Source organism: Tursiops truncatus, chromosome 1, assembly GCF_011762595.2.
Source record: "Tursiops truncatus isolate mTurTru1 chromosome 1, mTurTru1.mat.Y, whole genome shotgun sequence".
NCBI lineage: Eukaryota > Metazoa > Chordata > Mammalia > Artiodactyla > Delphinidae > Tursiops > Tursiops truncatus.
This window is the reverse complement of record NC_047034.1, coordinates 73408670-73433143: the sequence shown is the minus strand read 5'-3', so window position 1 is coordinate 73433143 and position 24474 is coordinate 73408670. Positions and strand designations below refer to the sequence as shown.

The following is a 24474-nucleotide window of genomic DNA, read 5'->3' as shown; positions in this document are numbered from 1 at the left end:
GAAGTTCCAAGGAGTGGAAAGGTTTTAATGAACATTACAAAGGGACTTGGTGAGGGGGACACAAACTCCAAATCCAGCCTTTGTTGCCCATTTCAGTGGCTCAGGAGGGAGGGGGCTCAACCCTGTTCCCAGACCCAGAGGCAGCTGGAGGGCAATCCCTGGAAGTCTCCTCTACCCAGCAGAGGGGCTGAGGGAAAGGGGAGAGAGGAGTCTCTACTGGTGTTGCCAGGAACAGGGAGACCTGAAGCAGCAAGCTGACCTCTAAGGTCAGGAGAGACCCGGAATCAGGCAGGAACATCAGAGGTCAGAAGGGTAGATAACAGGTGGGGAAACTCTTGGGTCCCCATACAGCACTGTCACAGAGGGGCCCCAGGGTCTGCTGGCTCCAGGGACTGAGACCCTCAGGGAGACACCCCCAGACTGAGACACTCACAAAGGGGCCCTGACGTCCCCCCTTGCCCTGTTCAGCAATTGTCAGGAGAAGGTCTAGAGGAAGAAGAGAGGACAGGGGTCTGGGTGGGCAGAGGAGGGAGCCTAGGAAGAGCATGGGGGAGGGGACGGTGGGAGGGTCCTCTAGCTGCTGCTCTGCTGCTCCTGCTGGCGGATAAGGTTGGCGATGGGACTAGTGATGCCGCCTATCAAGATCCAGTACTCGTCGAAGCTGATGCGCCCGTCGTGGTTGGCGTCCAGGTTCTGGATGAGCTTATCAGCAGCCCTTCGGTTCCCGGTGTCCTGGCGAGGAACTGAGGGTCAGCAATACTGAGGTGGCAGCTCTACAGAGGCCCCAGCAAGGACCCTAGGCAGAGTCCAGGGTCTGGCCTGGGCTGCTGCTGCCCTTGGAAGATGGGAACAGAGCCCTCACTGGCTCAGGCCTGGGCACCCTGAGGGCAGAGGGCTGGGCGGGGTGGAGATCCCTGGTTTTGGGGGGATAACTCTGAAAGGACAGAAGCGGCGGTGGGGAAGGAAACCCAGAGAGGGCAAGAGCTTCAGGAGCTGGGTGGGGTAGGGGCGTGGAGAGGCCAGGCCCTTGGGTGGGGGGACCTCACCATCAGCATATGGTTGAGCTCCTTCTGAAGCATCTTCCGGAAGCTGCTTTTGCTGATCTTGTCCTTGGCCAGGCTGTGCTTGGACACGTATTTGTAGAAGTTTTCCACCAGGACGACCACCGCCTTCTCCAGCTCCGTGTAGGAGTCCGCCATCTCACCGCCTCACACCTCACAGGGCCTGGGTGCCAGGATGAGGGGAGGTGAGGAGACGCCACAGGCCACACCTGCTCCTTCGCCTCTCTGCCCCTGTCCACCTGCTGGGCCCACTCCCGGGCCTCTGGCCCCCCAGGCTGGCTGGTCCTCAGGAGGAAGTAAGCAGGGAAAGGGGAACCCAGGGTGGGCCTGGAATGAGAACTATGTGTCTCCTCTCATCCAGGTGCTCTCCAGCCCAACAGCCTCAACAGGTTTTCCAGGCGCTTCCCCAGCCCCAGGCACTGAGCTTGTCAGAGCCCCAGAGAGAACAAGAGGCTCCTGGGAAGAGGATGAGAGCCAGTGCCCATCCTTCCGCCTTCTCCATACCTGGCCCACCCAGAGGCCCTGGCCCGGGGACAAGCACAGCTAGAAACTGCTAGGATGGGCCACATCCCCCACCCCCAGGGCTGGCCGAGACCCCTGCCCCAGGCAACAAAGCAGGAGGTGGGGACCTAGGCTCTCCTCAGTCCTTTCCGCCAGGCTCCAGGACAGTGCGTCGCGGGTCTCAGGCCATGGCTGCCCTTCTCTGATAAAGGACGATGTCCCGATCCATCAAGTGAGGCTTTGTGCAGGCCCCCAGCCAGCCCCGGCTAGCCTAACCTCCCTCATACCCACCCCGAAATATACAGCAGGATACAAGGGCCCCTCCCCACCCCATTACCTAAGGAGGAGCCCGGAGGTTCAGCCCCAGCTGGAGACAGCTGGAGATGGAGCCTCCACAGCCAGCCAGAGGCTACACACAACAGCCCCTCGCTCCAGGACAAAAGGCACTCACACTGCAAGCGGATACAGCCTACTGAATAACAGGATATGAGGGCAACAGGCGGATCTGTGATCTGTGAGTCGCCGCCCATGCCCAGAGCCCCCCCAAGTGAACCCTGGCAAATAAGCCTCCCTTCCCGCCCCCAAGCCCAGGAATGAGTTGCAGCTGCCTTGCCCACTGGGTCTTGGCAAGGGAAGGTGGACACCGCCACCAGGGCATCCCATGGTTCGATAATGGAAGGGAAGTCTGCTTCTCCGAGCCCCACCGCAGCCCCTGCCCCTGCCACCCGCTTTCTAATCCTCCTCTTGGCCATCCATCCCTCCTCCTGTGCCCATTGCCCTGCCCTCTCCACCTAGCTGAAGCCTGCCCAAACCGCACCTCCAGGGAAGACTGCCCTGCCCTCTGGTCCTCCTCCCCTGACTCCCACAGACTCTCAGCCAGCCTTGGCTGGGCCCACTAGCTGCTGTGACTGCAGTCTCTTCCTGGATCATCTCTCCCCAGACACCAGAACTCCCTGAAGCAAGGATAGTGTTTCTTATATGCAGCCATTGTGTTAGGACTGGGAGACTTTGGGACCAAGTGAGTCCCAAAAATCCTGGATATACAACCTCCCTGCTTTTAATCTCTGCATCTCCTCTCGCCCACGTGGCCTGGCCCAATGCTTTGCTCAAGGTAGATGCTCTATAAATATTCCACCTCCTGCCAGCCCTGATACCAGGTATCCAAGGCCCCTGACCACTCTTCGAAGATTTTTCTTTCACTAAACTTCTTCTGGAGGAAGGGTGAGACCCAGAAGGACTAAGCCAGGATGGAGGAAGGAAGGAGAGTTGAGAGGGAGAGGGGTCAGTTTAGGGCAACTCTAACCAGGAATCCTACCCTTCTCTCCCCTGCCTCGTCCACCTGACCGCTCTGGTCTGTGGCCGAAAGAATGAAGTATGGAACCAGGACTGTAGGAAACCATTTTTTTTTTCCAGTACTCTTTATTTATTGTGTGTAATTGTGTGGTTCAATGTTTATACCTTTGTAAGACTTTCATACAAATGCTCTAACATTCACAAATGAGGACAAAAATGTTTCAATCCATGAACTGTCTGCCCTGCTGCCCTTGGGTGGGCAGTTGCCCAGGCCTACGACCAGTATTCCTGGGGATTCCGAAAGCTGCACCCATGTCAGCAAGGACTGTGTCATGCCCTACTCCCAACCAGCCTTGGGAGTGGGGAGAAAGATCAGAGAATCCCCCACTTTCACCATCCCAGACCTTGTTCCCCAAGTGAGGAATCCTGTGGGAAATAGTCAGGGAGAGGAAAGGATAAGAAATGGGTTTGGGGGGCAGTGTGTCTCTGTCCCTCTCGCCACTGGCCGAGCACTCCCCTCCCACCACCTGCCATCTTGGAGCCCAGTCCTGCCCTTCCTTGATACCATGCCTCAGCCTCTACCTGGCAAGACACAGGTGAGCTCCCAGGAGACATCTCAGCACCTGCTGTCAGGTACACAGTCACCCCAGAGAGCTGCGCTTCAGCTCCCAGCCCTCCCAATAGTCCCCACCCCACCTTCTTCTGGTCAATTGGACAATGCTGGAGTTAACAATTTGGACAAATGCTTTTCTGAAGCTTCTTCTGAAGGAAAAGAAGAGTCAGGTGTCATTACCCTCTTTCTCCCTCCCTTCCCTGGGGATCAGGAGACAGGCTCTGCCACCACACCCATGCCAAGGTCACCTGCCCCTCCTGCCTGCCCAGTCCTCCCACCAAACCAGGCCAGAGGGTCCCCAGGCATGTGGTTGCGGGGAGGGGAGGTGGTGGGCCATCCCGTCAGCCCCTCCCTGGGAAGGGCGGGGCAGGAGGTAACTCCTGCATTGACTTTGCCACAGGTTGATCCTGGCCTGAGGGGGAGGGGGGAGGTGGACAGTACACTGGAGCCTTCCAAAACAGTGAGAATGGAGGGACTCATCCTCCAAAGGACCCTCTCACCTGGGCCCCCAACCCTCCTGCAATGTCCACTGTCTCCACCTTGGCTGATTCATCACTGAGCAACCAAGGGGCCCCCACCCTGCCCACCTCAGCCCAGCTTGCTGACTTCTCCAAAAGCCCAAATTGCCCTGACACCATGCTTCTGGGTCTCAGCCACTCCAGCCTCACCCTCCCACCCCCAGGTGCTGGGCCCCACCCCTCCAAGTGCCTCCTCTTCACCCTCCATCTCTTCAACTCCCCAGTCCCTTTCCGTGTGGAGCCCTGAACATCCACCACACCCTCTAAAACTCACCTCCTCTTTCCACCTCCACACACACTTCTTGAGTCTTAAATTGTTCCCAAGTGTTGGGATATGTCCCTGGACTCCTATCCCTCCTAGTCACCTCTCCTCTAGAGCCTAGGCCACTCTCAAGCCTCAATTTGGCATTCTCTGCATTCCTTTCATCTACCTTGAATTTGTTCACTCATTTATCCACCATTCACTTGCTTACTCTCTCCTTCATTTCCTACTTAATTCACTCATTTGCCCCAGCTGCCTGCAATACACAGGGAAGGCTGCAATCTACACTGGGCTGGTAATGCTTTACTCAATTTGCAAGGTTGTTTCAAATTAACCTCTCCAGCCTCTCCAGCTCCATTCTCTGTTCCCTCTTCTCCTGCTCTTTTCCCAGTTCCAGAGGCTACTATCTCACACAAGTGTCCCTGCCTACCCCCCAGCCCCACCCTCACAGGACTCACTGCATCTAATCCACACAAATGTACACAATCACAATGAGCAAGGAATTCTGCCATTTCTGATCCCCTCTGCTTGGGTGACCCATCGACCTTCCAAACTCTTCTGCTTTCAGAATACGTAGCTGGAGGAAGAAGAGTGTTCCTCGGAAATTTCTTTCCAAACAAGTGAAGTTGGAGGAGTTTGGTGTGGATACACACACACACACACACACACACACACACACACACACACACACAGCTGCCCCTGGCCTCACCAACACCCAGAGAGCTCTTTTCTAGTCGACGGGGAAAGTCTGAGCTCCTGCTCCCCGGCACTCCAGGGCTCCGTCGTGGGTCTCCAAGCACACCAGCCCTCATTCCCTCCGACCTGGGCCAGGCAGGGCAAATGCTCTACAGGGCAGGGGACTCCACCAAGCAAAGCAAGTCAAGTCAGAACCTGCCTGGGTCTTGAGGTAGAGGAGAAGCTGCCCAGTTTCTGGGCCCCTCTCCTGGAGTTCAGGCTCCAGGGGGGCCTCACCCAGGTTCCTCCTGGGCCCCATCGCTCCTCCCAAGAAACAGCTCCCAGAGCACTTGGGGCCAGTGTCCGGCACCTGCCTGAGTCGAGAGAAGCAACCCAGGCCCCTGCCTCCCCTCTTCGGGCTGCTCTCAGGCTCCCTGGGCCCTCCCTGGCTTCTCCCGGACCCCATCACCTCTCCCAGACACAGCGCCCAGCGAGGCTTGTGTCCAGGGTCTGGCTACTCCCCAACCTCCACCAAACACATCTGCCCTTTTTCTGTTGGGGAAAATCGGAGCAGCTGAGAGCAAAGCTTCTGAACACTCTGCCCGGTGGCCCAGCCCTGGGAGAGGAACCCGGTCAGCTGCTGGGCTGGGGAGGGGGTCTTTCCACCCCATCCACTCATCTGAAGGCCTCTCCAACCCCCAAGCCCACCGGAACGCCCCATTCCCGTACTGGTCTTTTGGGAAAGTTAACAATTGACGAAACCTTCCTGCTCAGTCTCTGCAGGCCCCCCTCCTCAGGCCCCCTTCACTGCCCCTTGTCCGGGCCTCCCAAGCCTGCAGGGCCCCTCCGGCAGCCCCAGACCTCCCAGGACGGGCCTGGGGTGCTCACCTACCTTCTTGGTCCACCTCCTCTCCTGCGGGGCTCTGGGACCTGGGCTCTGGCACTGCCAAGTAGCTACGAGCTCAGCCAGCCAGGACTCCTCCCCGCTGCACTCCCAGAATCTGTCCCACTCCCTCCCGGCCCTGCCTGGCGCAGCTGGCTCAGTGGGGAGGTAAGGTCTGAGCTCCCTCTTGACTTGGCCCTGGGGTTGGGCCCATGTTAAAGGGATACACACCTTTTTTAACACCCTTCTGCCCCCACCCCAGAGGGAGTGGTGCAAGCTGGCGCTCCCCCAACCCCACCCTTCTAACCCTGCAGGGCCTGAACAGAATTTACAACTTTGAGAAAGGAAGGGAAAGACTGTCACCTGCCCTTCTCACCTGGGTCACTGGGAGCCCCGTTTCAGGGACCCCTAACAGACAAGTTCAGTTAGTATTCCAGGCCAGCCTGGCTGGCCGCTTAAATCTCCTTGCTGTTGGGATTTCCGTGGGCTACAGTTAAAAGGGCCCAGAGCGTGGTTCCTTGCCTTCCACCTCCAGTGCACCCGTCCCTAGGACCTCTGTGTGCAGCAGAGGATTCCTCTGGAAACACCCCTCCACCCCTTCTCCAAGATACCCAAGGAAATTGGCCAGTTTGATGTCCCAGAGGCAACAGCTGACGCCAGAAGTGACCCATCACCCCCACTCCAGTGACTTCTGCTCACTGGCCTCTCACTCTGTGTCAGGCTCTCTGCTAAGTACTTTACATCTTGTGTCCCATCCCCATTTTACAGATGAGGAAACTGATACTCTGAGAATACGCCCCAAGTTCCAAAGATAGTACGTGGCAGAGCTGGGATTCAAACCCAGGTTGGTCAGCCTGTTTCTCGGCCTCACATTTCCCCTGCTACCAGTCAGCCAGGCTCACCTGGGTTCATATTCTTCTCCCCACATGTGCACACACGCCCTCCTCTCCCGTCAGAGGGCCAGGTCACTGGCAAAGTACAGCCTGTCCCTCAGAGAGAACCAGGTCTCCCACCTTTTAGGCCTTTTGCCATCCTCAACCCAAATCCACGGGGGAAAGTGAGGCCCCTATTTGCCTCCACTGCCGACCACTGCAGTCCCACAGGTACCGTGCCACCCAATGACTCTGCCATTCACCCCAACACCTCCTCACCCACGGACACTTGGGGTGGGGATGGAGTTCAGTCAAGACAACGTCTTTCATTTTTTCCATCTTCTTTATTAATCAAATGATACAAAACAACCATCATTCTGTAAATGCCCAAGCACCCAGCTGGTCCTCTCACTCCCAAAACTCACCCTCCTCAGCCTCTCCCCCAACCTGCTCTGTCTCTTCCCCTGCCCTAAGCCAGGGAGACAGGGTCCTGAGAGGAGGCTGGGGCAGAGCTGGGGGCAGGGAGGGACAGCACTGGACAGACGGTTGGGGTTGGGGAAGAGATTAGGAGGGGTAGGTTCGTAGAGGCCCTTTTTAGTACCGAATATCCATTCCTCCTTCCACCCCCTTCAAATCAGTTCCCATAGCTCAGCTCCTCTCTGCCCTTCTACCACTACTAAATGACTGGGCCCTTACAGCATCCTCAACCCTCCAGCAGCCCTCCAATACATCCCTGGCCCCAGCCACCCCCTGAACCTCCCCCAGGTGGGGACCCCTGGACCCATTAGCCCCACAGAGCTCCCAGGGATGAAGTACACAGAGGTCCCAGGAAGGGCCATAATGAACCTGAACGTTGCAGAGGTGAGACAGGTGGGGCTGGGGAATAGTGCGGGGGTGGTGGAGAGAGGAGTTTTATTTCCAGGCCCCCCAGGCTCTGGAGGCCCCCTTTCCCCAATATCCCCCCGCCGCCGAATTCCAGGGGAAGGTTTTCAACTCCCCCGGACAGGGCTCTCCAGCTTCACACTCTTGGCTGCTTCTCCAATCAGCTCCCAGAAAGTCCCGAACTCCAGTTTAGAGTCTTTACAGCTGCCCAAGTTGGCAATTTTCTCTTCCAGCCCACAGTTGTTCTGAAAGGAGGGAAGACACCACAGCTCAGCCAGGCAGCACTTTCCAATCTTCCCACTCCGCCCTACCCAGGGGCAGAAAGCAGGTCCTGAGCCTACCTGGCGCTGACAAGGGGAAGGGCTGGGGTTTGCCAGTGCCAGGGGCCTTGGCAGTGTGGGTGGGGTCTTGGAGTACTTGCTTGGGAAGTCAGGGTACTGTCTGGGGCGGGGTCCACTCCCTCAGTACCGGCATGAGGTGGGGCAGCTGCTGGGTGACCAGGTCCCGTAGCTCGGAGGGGGTCAGCGTCTCCTTCCCACCCGCCACCGAATACTGGTGGAAGTTCTTGATCAGGGTCTCGATGGCCCTCTCCACGTCACTGAATTCCTGGGCACCCTGAAGGCAAGGGACATGGCCCATGTTGCAGAGGTCCCACCCATCCTATGACACCCTGTTTCCCCAGGAGCCCGGCAGAGCCAACAGGGCAGAAGACAGCTGGCAGGAACGTGGGCCCTCGCCCGCTCCAAAGCCCAGCATCCAGCCCCTTTGCCCCCACTGTCCTCTGCCCTGAGCCATGTGTTGGGCAAGGCTTCCTCCCCACCTCCCCCCAGCCTCCAGGCAGGGCAGGTCCCAGCATGAGACCCAGGCATCCTCTTCCAGGGAGGGCTCATCTACATCACCCTATGTAGGCACCAGAGAGGGTTCAGGTCTCACAGGCAGGGTCTGGAGTGCAGAGCAAGGCCAAGGTGAGGGGGCAGAAGTCAGTGAGGGACACAGACGCTCAGGGTGAAGGAGGGGAGAGTGGGAACAGAAAGGCCAGGAATGAATGGGCCCACCTGCACGTTGGCTGACCCACACTGTCCCATGGTGCTTGGTCCTTTGGTGAGAGTGTTGTCGTCCTACAGCCGGCCCCAGAGGAGCTGATGTCTCATGATCTGCTCAGAGGAGGGGGGAGGCTGAGCTAAGGACAGAACTCAGCATTTCTTTCTCAACTATCCCCTTTGGCTGCACCCCAGATATTCTGTGCCTCACCCAGGGGGTCAGAGCCAACTCCACACAAGCCCCATCCCTGCCCAGGCTCCCAGAGCTAAGGTCACAGCCCCCAAGCCAACCTATTTAGAGGGAATCCCTTGAGCCTCACCTTAGCCTCCTTCCTCCCATCCCTTCCAACCCCCCACCCCTGTTCCATACACACACACACACACACATACACACCAGCCTCCAGGGCCTGGTCCCCCAGACCCTCCCCTGGCAGACTAGGGTAGGATAGGTTAAGCATGCCCTCTGGACCGGGGACAGCCCATTTTGGGTGAAAAGCCCTGGGACTCCTTACCTGCTGGCAGCCGCTGAGACAGGACTGGAAGAGCCAGTGCACCTGAGCTCAGCTCTTATACCTGGGGGAAGGGAGGGGAGGCAGGGGGCTGGGCCTCATCCCGAAGCCAGCCCTGCTCCTGCAGCCGCCTGGGCTGTGAGCCAGCCCAGCAGGGGCCCCACCTCCATTGGCCGCAGCTCCGAGAGCCCGCCCCGCACCCGGGCCACGAGGACGGAACCATGGAGAGCTGGGTCTGGGATGCCCCTGGCCCCAGACCAGCAGGCAGAGTCCAGGGAAGATAGGGAGGGGAAGCTGGGGGTGGGGGGTGGGGCGGGGGTGGGGGAGGACTTGGAAACGCTGTGGCGTGGAGCCTGGGAGGAAAGGCCTGGAGGAAATGTAGGACAGGAAAGGGTTCTGAGGGGGCTCTGAGTCAGTCACCAGGAAAGAAGGAGAAGCAGAGGCTGGTCAAGGAGGGTTCTGTGGCCTTGAAGGAATGAGGGACACGTGGGTTGAAGTACTTTAATGTGTCACACACACACATTCCTCCCCTCAAGACCGATTTAGATAGTGACACTCAAGCCTGCCCAGCCTTGCCGAGTCCTAATGGCAGAAATTGGGGTCTGGAGGAAGGAGCCAGAGAAGGGTAGCCTGGTGAAGGGGGCAGACTGAGTGTTGTCCTGATGTCCTTTCAGCTCCCCGCAGCCAGCATGCACGTATGGGAGGCCCAGATGGGTTATCTGTCAGCTAACAACCTCTCCAAACTGGTTGGGCTACCTGCTCCTCCCTCCCTCAGAATCCCATGCCTTCCCTAACCCAGAGACTCCACAGCAAACCACCCTCCCCGCCCCGCCCAATCCAGCACCTGGGATAACATCCCAGGGATCCTGGACTGTAGGTCTGGGGGGAACTCAGCCCAACCCTAGTGGCCTTCCCCACCTGAGGGAAGTGAAAGGGAGAAGGCAGGGGAGTCTGTGTGGGTCAGGAAAGAAGGGGGCAGTGCTGAGAGCCAGAGTTCCTGGACTCCTTTCCTAAACTCTGAGATCAAAGCATACCTCCCAGTGCCCCTCCGCGGGTCTCCTTCTAGGCCTCCTATGTACTTTTGGCCTCCACTGGGGTGTCTGTAAGTGTCTCAATCTGGGGACCCCTCTGAGGCTATCTCGATTTCAGGGTTTCTCCAAGACGGAGGTCTCTAATGTCTCAGTCTGGGGGTCCCTCTGGAATGTCTCAGTCTCTCACTGTGAGGGAGCCCCTCTGGAATGTCTCAAATGGACCCTCAGAGTCCCAGCCTGGCAGTCCCTCTGAGGTCTCTCAGTCCAGGGGCCCTTAGATGGAAGGTCTCAATCTAGGACCCTTTCATGGTGTGTGATGGGGAGATTGTCTCAGCCTAAATGTTCCTCTGGACTCATAGCTGCCTCAAATGATGGACACCTGACAGTAAGGCAGTGACAGTCCTTGGAAGGCAGTGCCTGCTGGGCTGCCCCACCCCTGCTCCCTCTGGTGGCAGACAGTTCAAACCACATGCCCCTCTAGCCAAGAAGGATGGGGAGAGCAGCACTTGGGGGCCCTAAAGTTCTGCTTCCTGCAGCACGACCGCCACCCTCACCCCAGTCCTCGAACCAGAACACTGTGTTCATCCTTCTGCTTCACCCCTGCCATGGTAGGAGGGAGGAGAGGAGGGTCCAGGGTTCCCAAGCACCCGTCCAGAGAGGATCCTGATTCATTACAGAGGCTCTGGAATTTCAACCCAGTTCTACCTATTCTTGTCTTTGTGACTTAACCTCTCTAAAATCTGTTTCCTCATCTTTAATACAAGACTTAAAAACAGTACCTACCTCAACAGGCTGTGATCATTAACTAAAATAATACAAGAAAATGTTCAGCCCTGTTCCTGGCACAGAGCAAGCCCTCAACACCTGTTCACTGCTATCATTACCATCCAATGACACAAACCCCAGGAATAAGAAAGTGGGAACCAAGACCAAGCCCCTGAGACCTGGTGGGATATAAGTCACCTCACCTGCCCCAGAGATCTGTCTCTACCTTTCAGATATTCATTCATCAACCATGTATTTATTGAGCACCTGTCCTGTACAAGATCTGATGCTGCAGAGTATCTGAAGATGAATAACATTCCTGGTCCTCAAGGAGCTCGTAATTTTTGGACCCAACCTCAGGTGGGGACAGAGCTTTCCCACCCCCTAGTCTCAAGAGAAGAAATCATCAGGGTGGGTGTGAGTAAGCAACATCTTTGTTTCAAGGAGAAAGCTTTATTTGTGGGGAGTGGGGTACTGCCCAGCCCTGCCATGCCCACCCCCATCCCGGCCAGCCGGCTTTACTTCTTTCGGATCTGCAGGGCCTTCTCCTTCCTGATCTCCTTGGCCAGCTCCCCAATCAGTCTCCAGTACTCGTTGAACTTGAGCTCTGAGTCCTGATTCACATCCAAGCTCTTCATCTTCTCCTCTAAGGAGCCCACATCCTGAAGAGACACCACAGGGAAGAGTGGGGTTAGAAACGAGGGTTCTGACACAGGGAGGGAAGAATTGCCAGTCGCCACTCCCTTCCCTCAGAGAGCACTAGGATCTGCCCCAAACCTTCAGGACGAAGCTGCAGCCCCAACACAGCATCGCCCTGGTGCCCAACTCCAGGGGGAAGCAGAGGAGGGAAGTGGGGAGCCTGGTTATAGGGTTTGCTGTGGTCTAAATATACACACCATGGCGGATCATGTACCATAAGCATGATGTCACTGAACGCAGAGAGGGGAAGAGCTGCACACAACGGGCCTTCAACGGCAGGTATGGGTGGGCTCCAGCATGCCGCTGTGCCAGCCCTGGGATAAGCCCAAAGACACTCGGGGAGCCCTTGTAGGCATTGACTCACTCTGACCACCCACAGAGTCTTCTCAGGCCACACTCCTCCTTTACAGAAAGCTGGAGAAGTTCACAGCACTTGGCTGTCCATTTGCATAATCCTAGTGTCTTCGCATTCTTCCAGTTGGGTCACTAGCCTGGTAGATCAGAGGAATGGCGAGGACACAAGGTATGTGGTTTCCCAGGGGGCCCTTGGCAAAGTCTCTCCCAGCAGACCTGTGAAATCTAAGGATATTCTAAGTTGGACCATCGTGATCAAAGGATTGGTTGCCAGGTAAGTAACCACAACCAGGAAGTTGACTGTAGAACAACGGATCCATGTCAAACCAGACAAGGGTGCCTCAGGAGGAGCTCATGCTAAACATTTGAATCAACATTTGGAGGAAGGCAGAGAAGGCTTGCCAAACCTATAGATGGCACAAAGCTAATTTATAGAAGAGCTAAACAAGACGTTTTTTAAAGCTACAATCATGCTTATTTATAAAATACTATAAGCATTGCCAGTGGAAGGCAACGATGCCCAGTGTAACACACAGATGGCGGGGGAAAACATACAATTAGTCAAGAGAAAGAAATAAAAGGTAAAATTGTTGGGAAAGAAGATGCAAATTCACCTCTTATATTAGCAATTATATAATTGTATACCTAGAAAAAAACGAAAGAGTGATAAAGGTTAACATTTCAACCAGTGTAAGCACTTAATAGTGCTGACCGTTCTGAGCATATGCTGAACACCCTACATGCTTTACATCATTTAATCTTCATAATCTGCTAGGATGAAAGTCTCCTGAGCACAGGGACCTTGTCCGTCTTGTTCACCACCATAATGCCAGTGCCTGGGAGAATGTCTGGCACATAGCGGAGGCTTGTTCACCACTATAACCCAAAGCCTAGGACAGTGTCAGCACAGAACGTAGTAGGCACTCAATAAATACTGACTGAATAAATGCAAGACCAATCCAACAAGAACAGTATTACTATGAGTCCATTTCACAGATGAGAAATGAAGGCTCAGAAAGATTAAATAACTAACCCGGGATGACAAGCTAGACCCTGCATTTGAACCTAGATTGTCTGACTCAGAGCTTATGCTCTTACCCACTAATCTGTATTTCTTCCCCCAAAAAACTATTAGAAATGATAAAGTATCAGGTGACAATATTAATACACAAAAACAAATACCAGTTTGAAAATATAATATGAAAGATCCCACTTAAAATAGTAAAAAATAAAATAAAGCACTCAGGAAAAAATGTAGGACTCTATTAAGCTTTTGTGAAGAAAACTGAACTGAAGGATATGAAAGAAAACAAGAATAAATAGAAAAACATACTTTTTTTTACAGAGAAAGATTCAATAGTGTAAAGATGTCAATTTTCCCTAAAATAACATTTTTATATAATCCCAATTAAAATATTTACAGGATTCTTTTTAATATGATTAAATGTTACTAAAATTCTTCTTGAAAAATCAACATGTGGGATCTACTGGTAAAATTCTGAAAAAAAAACAATAATGAGGGAGAACCAACCCTACAGGTTATCAAAGCATATTTTAAAACCACAGTAATTAAATGAGAATGTTTCTAAATAATAAACAGATCAATGAAACAGAATAAAGAGCCCCAAAATATACATGGGAATTGAATAAATAATAAGTGGGGTATTTAACATCAATAAGAAAATTTTAATAATAAAATAAAGTCTGGGAGTTTTTTTAATAAGTTAAACTGAGGAAGACCTTTCTAAACATGGCATAAAACACAGAAGCCATTCAGGAAAAGTTTGACAGATTTGACTACATAAAATTTTTTATATTCTGTGTGGCAAAAAAGACCAAAAACAAACTCAAAGGACGAAAAGGCAAATTAGGGGGAAATGTTTGCAATGCACATAATAGACAAAGGTTATTTTCTTTATTTATAAAGAGCTATAATAAATCAATATGAAAAGAAAAACACTGATAAAAGAAACAGGCAGTTCACAGAAAAGGCAATATATATGCCTATCAAAAATATTTTTTAAAGTTCTATTTCACTCAGAATTAAAGAAGTGTAAATCAGAAAAAGACACCATTTCCACATATTAGATTGGCAAAATTTAAAAGCTCAGTAAGGGTTTCCCTGGTGGTGCAGTGGTTAAGAATCCGCCTGCCAATGCAGGGGGCGCGGGTTCGAGCCCCGGTCAGGGAAGATCCCACATGCCACGTGTGCCACAACTACTGAGCCTGCGCTCTAGAGCCCGCGAGCCACAACTACCGAGCCCACAGGCCACAACTACTGATGCCCGCGCGCCTAGAGCCCGTGCTCCAAGAGAAGCCACTGCAATGAGAAGCCCGCGCACCGCAACAAAGAGTAGCCCCTGCTCGCTGCAACTAGAGAAAGCCCGCGCCCAGCAAGAAGAACCAATGCAGCCAAAAATAAAATAAATAAATAAATTTATAAAAACAAAAAAATTAAATTAAAAAAAAAACTCTCAGTTAGACCCATTTGGGGCAAGGATGTGGGAAACAGGCAGTCGCATGCATTGCTGTTGGCCATGAAAACAAGTGCAAACTTGTTGGGAGGCAAACTAATAATATCCATAAAAATTAAGAACAAACCTTTTGACCTAATATTTATACTGCCAGACATTTACTCTATAAACATTTTCCCTTTAGTATGTAAAGATATATCAATATAAACAACGTTTGCAAAAGGGAAAAGTGAACACAAGGGAAATGTTCATCAATAGAGGATTGACTACATAAATTTGTGTTAAGCTACATATTAGAATACAGTACATCATTTTTTAAACTGGGAAAACAGCCTATATGCATTGTTACATTTTTAAAAAGCTATTTGTAGAACCGTAGGTAAGATGCATTTATTCATTCACTCACTCAACAATTTTTACTTCTTTTAAACTTTTTTACTATCTCACTTATTCCCTCAGTATTTTTTTTTTTTTTGCCGTACGCGGACCTCTCACTGTTGTGGCCTCTCCCGTTGTGGAGCACAGGCTCCGGACGCGCAGGCTCAGCGGCCATGGCTCACAGGCCCAGCCACTCCGCGGCATGTGGGATCTTCCCGGACCGGGGCACGAACCCATGTCCCCTGCACTGGCAGGCGGACTCTCAACCACTGCGCGACCAGGGAAGCCCTCTCTCAGTATTTTATTGAGCACCTAACTAGGAGTCAGACACTAAGTGCTGGGGATAAAACAGTGAGCAGATTCCTTTCCTTTATAGAACAAGAATGTTTCCTACATGGAAAGGAAGAAAATTATGTTACTTCTTGGTAACGTAAAATTGTATAATGGAAGTTAAGTTGTGAAGGAAGTGCTCTGAAAGAAAATAGCCCAAGGTAAAGGAACAGAACACAAGGAGGTGATCTCTGTACTCAGTGGTGAAGGAAGGTCATGCTGAGGATTTGCCATCTGAGCAGAAATCTGTCAAACGAGGAATAAGCCTAGCAGATACCTGGGGTATGAGCATTCTGAACCAGGAGAGGAAAAGTAGAGACAGCATAAAGTGGAGAGTATAAATAACTCTCACTGCTTTTGAGGAGTTTTACTACAAAGGGGAACAGAGATGTAAGGCATAGCTGGAGGGAATTATAGGGTCAAGGGAGGTTTTCTTTTAAGACAGGAGATAGTACAGCATATTTGTAAACTGATCAGAACAACCTAGTAGAGACAGAAATTTTGATGATGCAAGAGAGAAGAGGAAGAATTGAGGGCTTCCCTGGTAGCCAAAATAAATTTAATTAATTAATTAATTTTAAGAAAAAAAGGAGGAAGAATTGAAAGAGTAACGTCTTTAAGTAGGTGAGAAGGGATGGGATTTAGTGCAGCAGTGGAGGGGCTGGCCTTAGCAGCAGAGACAGATCATTCGTGTTAACAGGAAGGAAGGCAGGAAATGTGCTGATCGGTTGGTAGTTTTGGGGAGGAAGCACATAGAAGTTTCCCGATGGCTTTTATTTTTCTCAGTGAGAGGGAGACTATGAAAAGAGGTACTGGAGTTTAAGGAGAAAGGAAAAGTTGTGAAATAATCACCTGAAAGAGCTGGTAAATGAATTAATAGGGAAATGTAGAAGAATTTCCAGGTATTGCTAAGGGTCCTATTGGGGGCTGTGGTTATAGATTTAAAGTGAGACAAATCAACAACATGGCAGTGCATTTTTCTCTAGCCAGATTCAGCTGTACAAGCGCAGACACAGAACGGTGGGTTTCACCAACAAGCTAATGAAGCTGAATGTTGGATTTAACCTGGGTTGGGATTTTGCCAAATAACTAGGACAGAGAGAAGGAGAATCAAGGGAGTTGAGCAAGTGATTATAGTGGTGAGCCTTAGAACCCAGCTGAGTAAGAAGGGAAATGAGGTCTCAAGGGATGGTGATGGAAGATGAAAAAGTGATAGGGTCAAGAGACTGAAGTTCCCAGTGGAGTCAGGAAGTCATGGAGTGGAGGAACTAGATAGAGGAATAGAACTGGAATGACAGGAGGCGGCAGACAGAGAAAGAGAGGCCTGAAATTGAGATTTTGGAGATGGCGCATTGGTAATGACAAGACCTAAAGAATGGACAGGGCAGCAGAGTGGAGGGGCAGGGATGCTGAGGTGCAGGAAGACAGAACCTTTGAAAGTAAGGAGTTGAAGACATTGAAAGGCCCAGGGACTTCCATGGTGGTCCAGTGGTTACGATGCCGTGCTCCCAATGCAGTGGGCGTGGGTTCGACCCCTGGTCTGGGAACTAAGATTCCACACGCCGCGCAGCGCGGCCAAAAAAAAAAAGAAACTGAAAGGCCCAGGTGTTGAATAAGTTGCCTGTGTGGATACTGAAGGTAATGACAGTGGCAGTGATGAGAAGAAAAACAGTAAAAGCCAGAAGCTGAAGCGCTATAAGGTGTGCGATTAGAAGGGTGGCACGTGGTACATACGAGCTTCCAAGGAGTCGGGTGTCTTGGGAAGGAGAAGAGGGAATTCCCTGGCAGTCCAGTGGTTAGGACTGTGCGCTCTCACTGCTGAGGGCCCGGGTTTTAACCCCTGGTCGGGGAACTAAAATCTCACAAGCTGCACGGGTGCAGCCAAAAAAAAAAAGAAGAAGAAACGAAGATCTGGAAGTTGCAATGAAAAGCAAAGGGGTCACTATCTGCATTTCCAGGCCCAGAGGGAGTCGGATTTGGAAGAAAAACCAGTCATTATTTGACAAGGCTACAGGGAATGCTGTACTTTCAGGGCACAGCCTGAAGTTTCCTGTGAGAAGAGGAAGGGAAAAGTCTAAGGATGTAGGAGATATTGCAAATGATAGACTATGAATTTCAGAGACTAGTTTGTGTCGTTTTTTTTTTTTAATCCATGTTCACACACTTTTATGTGCCTTTGAATTTTTAGAAAGGATGTAAAAGAAACTGTTAACAGCCTGGGATGATGTGCCAACCCAGAGCGGATGAAATGTAAATCCCTCCTCCATCCTGTGAACAGGAGAGAAAGAATAATTCTGTCAGTTGCATTATTGAGGGGATTCCCAGAGCGGGTGGGGAATAATCACAGACCACTTACAGGAACCTCCTATACTGAGATTCTATGACTCCATTAATTTGGCTGTGTTTTGATTTTTGACAAACCCTTTCCCATAGCTGGGCCTCGGTTTCTGTATACGTGAAGTGAGGAATTTGGACCGTGTTTTCTCTTGGCCTCCTTCTAGCTCTGATGGCCTATGAATCTCCTGGAAGCCAGCTCTGGGTCCAGTCCTGTGCTGGGGAAATGAGACCAGAGAGGCACAGAGAGACACCACGAGAACCCAACAGCATCCTCTGATGGGAGCACAAAGCCCCAATACAACACTCGCATTCACACAGACATAATATTACCTAACTATACACACACCAGGCAAGAACACCCAGAGCCATTTACATGTGCAGTCATCACACCTTCCTCCACAGTACACCTGTGGTCACCTTATCATGCTCAGTAATATCTCCTTATATACACAGGGTCCCACAGCCACTGGCTCCCAAAACCTCACACCCAGAGACCCCCACCTACCTTGAGCAGGTGAGGCAACTGCTGAGTGACCAGTTCCTTAAACTCATTGATGCTGAGGCTGCCCTTCCGGCCCTCCTGCCCTGCAAAGGTGAAGAAGGTGGTGACCACAGTCTCAATGGCCGCCTCCAGCTCAGTCAGTGGTTCGGCTGCCATTAGGACCCTGGGGCTGGAGCTGATGTCCTCACAGGGCTGACCTGCAGGAGGGGGAAGAAGAGAGCGTCAGGACAGGCCAGAGCGCCCCTGCCCTGGCGCTGCCGCTGCCGCCTCAAGCCTCTGCCTGGAGGAGGCCTCAAGGGGAAGTAGGGAAGGGACAGGGATGCAGGGATGGAGCTTGGGGCAGGGGACCAGGCAATGGTACCTCAGTGTAGGTGGGGGAAGAAATGTTCACTTCCAGAAACCCCTTCCTCTCTAGGTCTCACAGTCTGGGGGTCCTTTTGAAGTGTCCGTGTCTCAGGGACCCGTGTGTGGTGGTCCCTCAGTCTGGAGACCCCTCTGTCTGGGAGCAGGCTTTCAGTCTGGGGTCCTTCTTTGAAGTCCTCTCAGTCTGGTGGCCCCTCTGTGGGGTTCAGTCCCAAGGGTCCTTTCTTGGAGCTTAACCGGCCTCAAAGGGTCATGGGGTTGTTTGTCTCCAAAGCTTGTTTGTGCAAGGACCTGGGTCTCCACCCGCCTGCATTGCACCCGCCCCGCCCCCCCCCCCCCCCCCCCCACACACACTGGCTGCTCTTCCCAGCAGAGAGGCCGGGGTCTGGCAAATGCCCAGCTGTGGTCAGGGCTGGCTTGGTCTGGGCAGACCCCGCCTCTCTGTCGTCCCGCTCGCCCCTCCCCTCGGGGGCAGCTGGGCAGAGTGCGGAGCCCAGGACCCCATAGCCCTGCCCGCCCCCGTCTCCCAGCAACAGGTCCTGGATGGGGCTCCGCTGACTGCCCGCGCCCAGGAGGGATTTGGTACTGGCACTCACTCACAGCGCCCGGAGTGGAGGGGCTCGGCGGGGGAGGGAGGGGACGGGTACGGCTGGGGCAAGGGGGCATGCCCAATCATCCTCCCTTTTCCCACCCACCCCCTGCCCTCTGCAAGGACTGCTGCTGGATTTCCCAAAGCCACTTCCTGAATCCCAGTCTGAGCCGGCTCCAGCGTAGGAACCTGGGAGGCCAGGGCGGAAAAAGGCTCCCCAGGAACCCTCCAGGGGTAAGGGTTGCGACTCACCGGGGCAAGGAGATGGGATGCAGCGAGGCAGGAGCCCTAGGGCTGAGGTTTATAAGCTTCCCTGGAGGGAGGAAAGAGCCCCTCCCAAGCCCGGAGGTGTCAAGTTTCTGTCGTGCATTCTGAAGAGAGGAGCGCGCCCAGTCACGCCTCCCGCCCGGCCCTCCCCACCCCAAGCAATCAGGCCTGGAACCCTGGCCCCACCCAACGCAGCCCACCGCAGCCTCCACTTGGTGAGGGGGAGGGCCCGCCTGGAGCTGCCTGGCCAGATTCCACTCAGCAGGCATCCTGGGGTCCCATCCCTCCCAACACGGGGAGCCTGCTGCCCCACTACACCCGCCCCGTCTGATCTGGAGTATGTATGTTGGGGCGTGTGGAGGCCACTGTAAATTCAAAGAATCAACTGAGGGAGCTCGGCACTGAAAGGTCCCATCTAAGAAACACCGCAAGAGGGCCCCTCAGAATGGGATCCCACCAAGGACCCTGCAGCCCTAGACCCCTACAGAGGGCCCAGACTGAGACCCCACAAACAGAGGGGGACACAGGCCGAGCCCCCAGTAGAGGAGACCCTGGATTGAAATCCCACAGTGGGGTCTCAGGCTGAAACCCCTCGGGGAGACTACCAAGACTAAATTATTCACTGAGAAGTTCCCTCGCTGAGCCCCTCAGCCAGGTGCGTGTACCTCTTCCTAGCCTAGCAGCATACCCAGTACTGCGGGAGGCCGGGGGAGCCGAGAAGGCCTCTGAGTGTTCCTTCTTCCCAGGACCTTTCCCACCTCCCTTCCTCCTGGGCCCTGCCTTTTGGGACCCAGCGTGGGGGCAGGCAGGGGAGGCTGGAGAAGAGGACACAGGCCAGCCTGTTCCAGCCCAGGAGACAGAGGGCGCCTCTGTCCACTCCTGGCCCCTTGCCCCACTGGGTGTCTGTCTGTGAAGGGGTGGAGCCAGTGGGGGGTGTCGGCGGGGGAAGGACGACTGAAGACAGGTCTCCCCACACAGCTCCGGTAGCCACATTTGCAGCCTCGTCTGTCTGTCCAGAACCTGCTCCCAGGCTGACAGTGAGTATCCTGCCCCATCTGCCCTGGGTCCCTGCCCTGGCCAGCCTTGTGGAAAGGGGACTTCAGCAGGGCTCCAAAAGTCTGGGGAGGAGCTCGGGATTTGGGGGAGACAGTGTTTGGAAGGTGGTGAGGGGAGGCAAGTGAAGGTCAGAGGGAGATCTGGGAGCTCAGTGAATAAGGAAGCCAGTGGGGAACGCAGCCACTGAGTTTCCAGGAGACCAGGCCCTCCTCCCACAGAGCTCTCACGTGCCCCCGCAAGGCTCCCTCCATCTCCCAGGTGCTGGGGAGGAGACCCAGCTCTCGCCTTGCTTCCAGCGGTGTAAGAATAAGAAAGCAGATGGACCAGCTCCTTCTGCCCACCCACCCCCCGCCAGCCGTGGTCTCTCTGCCACCCCACCCAGCCTTGCCAAGAGCTCAGGTCCCAGCGAAGTTGGGGGGCGGGGGTGGCAGAGCATGAATCATGTGATACCAGGAAGGGGGCACTAGGGTACTATACCCACTCCCACTGTCCCTTCATGTGACCTCCCCTTTCTCCTCCTCCTCTTTCTTGGCCCAGTTTCTCCATTCTTCTTTCCTCTCATTCTTTCCCTTTGTTTTTCTGTCTGCCCCCTCCCTGCCAAGAATGGCCCCTACGCAAAATCCCAGGCTGCTTGAGGTCTCCGGGAAACCTCTATGTGCCTCTCCTGGATGGGGCTGATAACTGAGCCACCAGCACCCCTCCCTCTGCCCCCCACCCACCCCCCAGCTTATCCCCTCCATCAGCCCCGGCTTGGGTTCCATCTCCCCCGTGTCTCTGTGACAACCGCTTCTCACGTCCGGAGTTCAGGTGACATTCACAAGGGCCCCATTGAAGAGCTAGGATGTCATCCGATCAGGGCCCATTGTCCAGCCCCTCAGGTCTGGGGAAGGATGGGGACACCTGATCTGAGACACCTGAGCTGCCCCCTGAGGCTGTGGAGGGGCCAACCGTCCCAAGGCCAAGGGAAAGAGACCCCCTGGCTTGGCAGTCCCCTCTCCTCAACAGACCCCTCCATTTTTCCCCTCCTCTCTCCCAGCCCCTTGGATTCAGAGGACCTCATGCACTCAGCCTTTATCTCCCCTAACACATACCAGCCCCATTCTCCCTGCTGCCATGTCCCCACATCACCCAAGTTGGGCCTGGGGGTGGGAGTGGCAGGGACAAGATCCCACAAGTGTCCTCTCCCCCTCCCTGGGAGCCCTGGCTCCAAGGAAAAGGCTCAGACATTCCTCTTTCCTTTCCCACCACCACACAGTAGAAGGGCTGAATCTGCAGAGAAGCAAGACGAACCAAACTAGAGGTAACAGAGGGAAGCCAAAGTGACATGTTCAGGAGAGAACAGTGTAGAAGGACCAAGAGAGGCCCCCAGTCTGCTGACAAGAAACTCAGAGGCAGTGAGACGCCCCCGTCCCCATGAACCTTGGGCCACCCACTCAGACTGCCACCCTATCCACCAGGCCGACTAAGGGCACCAGATTGACTCCTTGCTCAGGGTGGGCAGCAGAGTCAAGGCTATACAGGGGAGCCCAGCCCACCATCCCCAACAGCAGATCTTGGCCGTGCTGGGCAGGCAAGTCCAGGGTAAAAATAGAGCCAGAGGAAGCCAGGCCGGGTCCTGTGACCACCCCTACCTGCCTGCCCCACCCTCCTCGGTGTGCAGGCAGCCAGGAGCAACTGCGGAGTCCACTGCAGGCCTCTAGAGCCAGCCCAGCTCCGGCTGTTCTACCTCCATGCCCAAAGCCCTGCTTCCCTCTGGCTGGGGTGTGGACTGAAGGGCACAGAGAATGAGGCTAGACTTAGGTCTGATCAGTTGTGGGGGGGCTTCGATCTCATGGCTCTTTGAGCTGTGGGCCCCTACCCCAACCCCAGCTACCCCAGGCATGGTCCCCAGCTCACTTCCATGGTGGGACGTGGGTAGGTGAGCTACAAGATGGGCTCTGAGCTGGAGACGGCAATGGAGACTCTCATCAATGTGTTCCACGCCCACTCGGGCAAGGAGGGGGACAAGTACAAGCTGAGCAAGAAGGAGCTGAAAGAGCTGCTGCAGACGGAGCTCTCCGGCTTCCTGGACGTGAGCACAGGGTGGGGGTACAGGGTGGAGTGGGCGAGGGGTGGGGGAACAGAGTGGGCCCCTCCCTGCCACCTCCCCATCCCACCCCAGCTCAGCCCAACCATCTCCTTCCTCTCCCAGGCTCCCCTACTCTTCTGGGTTAGGGTCAAAATGCCCTGATTTACTGATCACCTGCTAAGGGCTAGGCCTTGTGTAGATGCATCAATAACAAAACACACCGTCTAGCAGGGAAGGACTGACACTTGCAAGTAAACCTTGAACACCAGGAAGCACCCGGGGCCTTAACAGAGGTGCCAGAAAGGATTATGGGAGAATATTAACCTGACTGAAGTGGACGGCTTCTCCAAAGAGGTGGCACTCAGGCCCCTGGAAGATCATTAGGGTAAACGTAGACATTTTAGGAGGAGGTATAGTATCTGAACAAGAGCGTGTGAGAAAGCAGATGGAGCGTGCTCGGTAGTTTTGACTGGACTGAAGGATGCAAAAGAGAAGCCAGTAGAAAGTGTACCAGCTTTGAGATTTTATGAGACCTGGGTTCAAATTCTGGTGCTGCCACTTAATAGCTGTGTGACTTTGGGCGTGTTCCTTAACCGTCGACTGTCAATTTGTTTCTTCTCTAGAATGGGACTAATGAAAGCTACTTCATACTATTTGTGCTAGAATTAAATGAGACAGTGCTTGTAAAGCTCCTAGTGTAGTGCTTCTCACATTGTAGGCACTCAACATATGGTAATTGTTTTTATTATTCTGCCTTGTTAAGGAGCTGATTCTGTAGGCAACAGGAAGCCATAAGTATTTTGTTAGTTTTGAGGACAGCAGCGAGAGTCCCATAATTAGAAGTAGTTCTCTCTCTTGCTCATCTCTGCCTCCTTCTCCCCAATCAACCAGCCCCCATGCCCCTGACTCAGTGCTGTTCATTTCCCTATACGCCTACCTCTCCGTCTCCTCCCTCCACAGGCCCAGAAGGATGCGGATGCTGTGGACAAGGTGATGAAGGAGTTAGATGAGAATGGAGATGGAGAGGTGGACTTCCAGGAGTATGTGGTGCTGGTGGCTGCCCTCACAGTGGCCTGTAACAACTTCTTCTGGGAGAACAGTTGAGCAGACGGCCCCAGTGGGCAGCGCCCTTCGCCTCCACCCTGCCATACCTGCCCCTTCACCCTGCTTCCCCCTCACCCCACTTTTCCCTCCCCACCAACAAGGGCGCAAGAGTAGTGGGCCAGGCCTGCAACTCATCTTTCATTAAAGGCTCCTCTCTCACAAGCCGCCAGCTGCTGTCTGTCTCCTTTGGGGTATGGAAGTGGGTGGGGAAGTGAAGGCTGCTCACTCCCAACTTGCCTTATTTGGGGAGGGATCTTATTTTGAGAGAGGTCAAGGGGCCATTACATCTTCCTACTTAAGGAGTGCTCAAGGCCCAGGAACATTGGGGTTCAATGTCCCAGCTGGAAGTGGAGGAGACATCAGCTTCTCAGATATAAAGCCAGAAGAATTTCCCTTCAACCTTCAAAGAATATTTACTGAAGACCTACCATGCGCTAGACATCCTATGGGAACTGGGGACACAGCAGTGAGCAAAACAAACACGACTCTCAACATCACATAGGTAAAGTCCAGTAAGGATGCCAAAACATACACACATACATGCTAGGAAGGAAAATGAAAGGATCTGATGCACGTGATTGGGGTGGGGGGGGGTGTTGAAGACGTGTTCGTACACTCATTCTTCAAACATGCGAGCCTTTTATTGTGTGTCCAGCCATAATGAAAATCCCGCATAGGTCTATATCAAAATCCACATGGATGGCAGATGGCGAGAGAGGACACAGAAGGGGGAGCGGGGACGCAAAGGTCCCCCCCCAAATAACTATTTAACGATGTTCAGGCCAAGTTGGGGAGGGAAGTGAAGAGGAAAATATGGACGGGTGGTGATGAGTGGTGCAGGATCTAGCAGAGGTGTGCTCCCAGCACTGGCCCCCAGGCCTTGGCTGGGGCGTTTGCAGCAATCTGCAACTCTCTGACCGGGGCCAAGGCAAATGATGAGGGGAGAGCCAGTGCAAATTACCTGGGCCCAGTGGTCCACAAGAGAGACTGAGGAGGGACTTCCCTGGTGGCACAGTGGTTAAGAATCCACCTGCCAATGCAGGGGACA

At 53.7% G+C, this 24474-nt stretch overlaps 4 protein-coding genes across 11 annotated transcripts; 1 reads left to right on the top strand and 3 right to left on the bottom strand.

Moving 5' to 3' along the window:
• S100A16 (S100 calcium binding protein A16) lies at nucleotides 1-5973 on the bottom strand. Of its 4 annotated transcripts, none has more exons than XM_033858780.2 (3): nucleotides 5816-5971; nucleotides 1047-1224; nucleotides 1-732 (listed from the first exon to the last, which is right to left on the bottom strand). In XM_033858780.2, the coding sequence occupies exons 2-3, from the start codon at nucleotides 1197-1199 to the stop codon at nucleotides 574-576; spliced, it is 312 nt and encodes a 103-aa protein (XP_033714671.1). In that variant the 5' UTR covers nucleotides 1200-1224; nucleotides 5816-5971; the 3' UTR covers nucleotides 1-573. The 4 variants fall into 4 exon arrangements, with proteins under 4 accessions (XP_033714671.1, XP_033714681.1, XP_073663505.1 ...); XM_033858790.2 differs by having other exon boundaries at nucleotides 5812-5952; XM_073807404.1 differs by lacking the exon at nucleotides 5816-5971 and adding an exon at nucleotides 1900-2082.
• A 1029-nt stretch (nucleotides 5974-7002) lies between these two features.
• On the bottom strand, nucleotides 7003-8714 carry S100A14 (S100 calcium binding protein A14). The gene is made up of 3 exons (XM_033858764.2): nucleotides 8616-8714; nucleotides 8029-8175; nucleotides 7003-7805 (listed from the first exon to the last, which is right to left on the bottom strand). Exons 1-3 carry the CDS (start codon nucleotides 8643-8645, stop codon nucleotides 7668-7670), a joined length of 315 nt encoding a protein of 104 aa, XP_033714655.1. The 5' UTR covers nucleotides 8646-8714; the 3' UTR covers nucleotides 7003-7667.
• S100A13 (S100 calcium binding protein A13) lies at nucleotides 7566-19335 on the bottom strand. Of its 2 annotated transcripts, none has more exons than XM_033858736.2 (5): nucleotides 19184-19335; nucleotides 17983-18176; nucleotides 9113-11567; nucleotides 8616-8714; nucleotides 7566-7805 (listed from the first exon to the last, which is right to left on the bottom strand). In XM_033858736.2, exons 2-3 carry the CDS (start codon nucleotides 18133-18135, stop codon nucleotides 11424-11426), a joined length of 297 nt encoding a protein of 98 aa, XP_033714627.1. In that variant the 5' UTR covers nucleotides 18136-18176; nucleotides 19184-19335; the 3' UTR covers nucleotides 7566-7805; nucleotides 8616-8714; nucleotides 9113-11423. The 2 variants fall into 2 exon arrangements, with proteins under 2 accessions (XP_033714627.1, XP_019775682.1); XM_019920123.3 differs by lacking the exon at nucleotides 19184-19335 and adding an exon at nucleotides 18341-18633.
• S100A1 (S100 calcium binding protein A1) lies at nucleotides 18908-23588 on the top strand. 4 transcript variants are annotated; one of them, XM_073807416.1, is made up of 5 exons: nucleotides 18908-18924; nucleotides 19055-19165; nucleotides 20177-20235; nucleotides 22173-22325; nucleotides 23283-23588. In XM_073807416.1, the coding sequence occupies exons 4-5, from the start codon at nucleotides 22185-22187 to the stop codon at nucleotides 23424-23426; spliced, it is 285 nt and encodes a 94-aa protein (XP_073663517.1). In that variant the 5' UTR covers nucleotides 18908-18924; nucleotides 19055-19165; nucleotides 20177-20235; nucleotides 22173-22184; the 3' UTR covers nucleotides 23427-23588. The 4 variants fall into 4 exon arrangements, with proteins under 4 accessions (XP_073663517.1, XP_073663529.1, XP_033714641.1 ...); XM_073807428.1 differs by lacking the exon at nucleotides 18908-18924 and adding an exon at nucleotides 21510-21554 and having other exon boundaries at nucleotides 19030-19165; XM_033858750.2 differs by lacking the exon at nucleotides 18908-18924 and having other exon boundaries at nucleotides 19036-19165.
• Nucleotides 23589-24474: the final 886 nt, after the last annotated feature.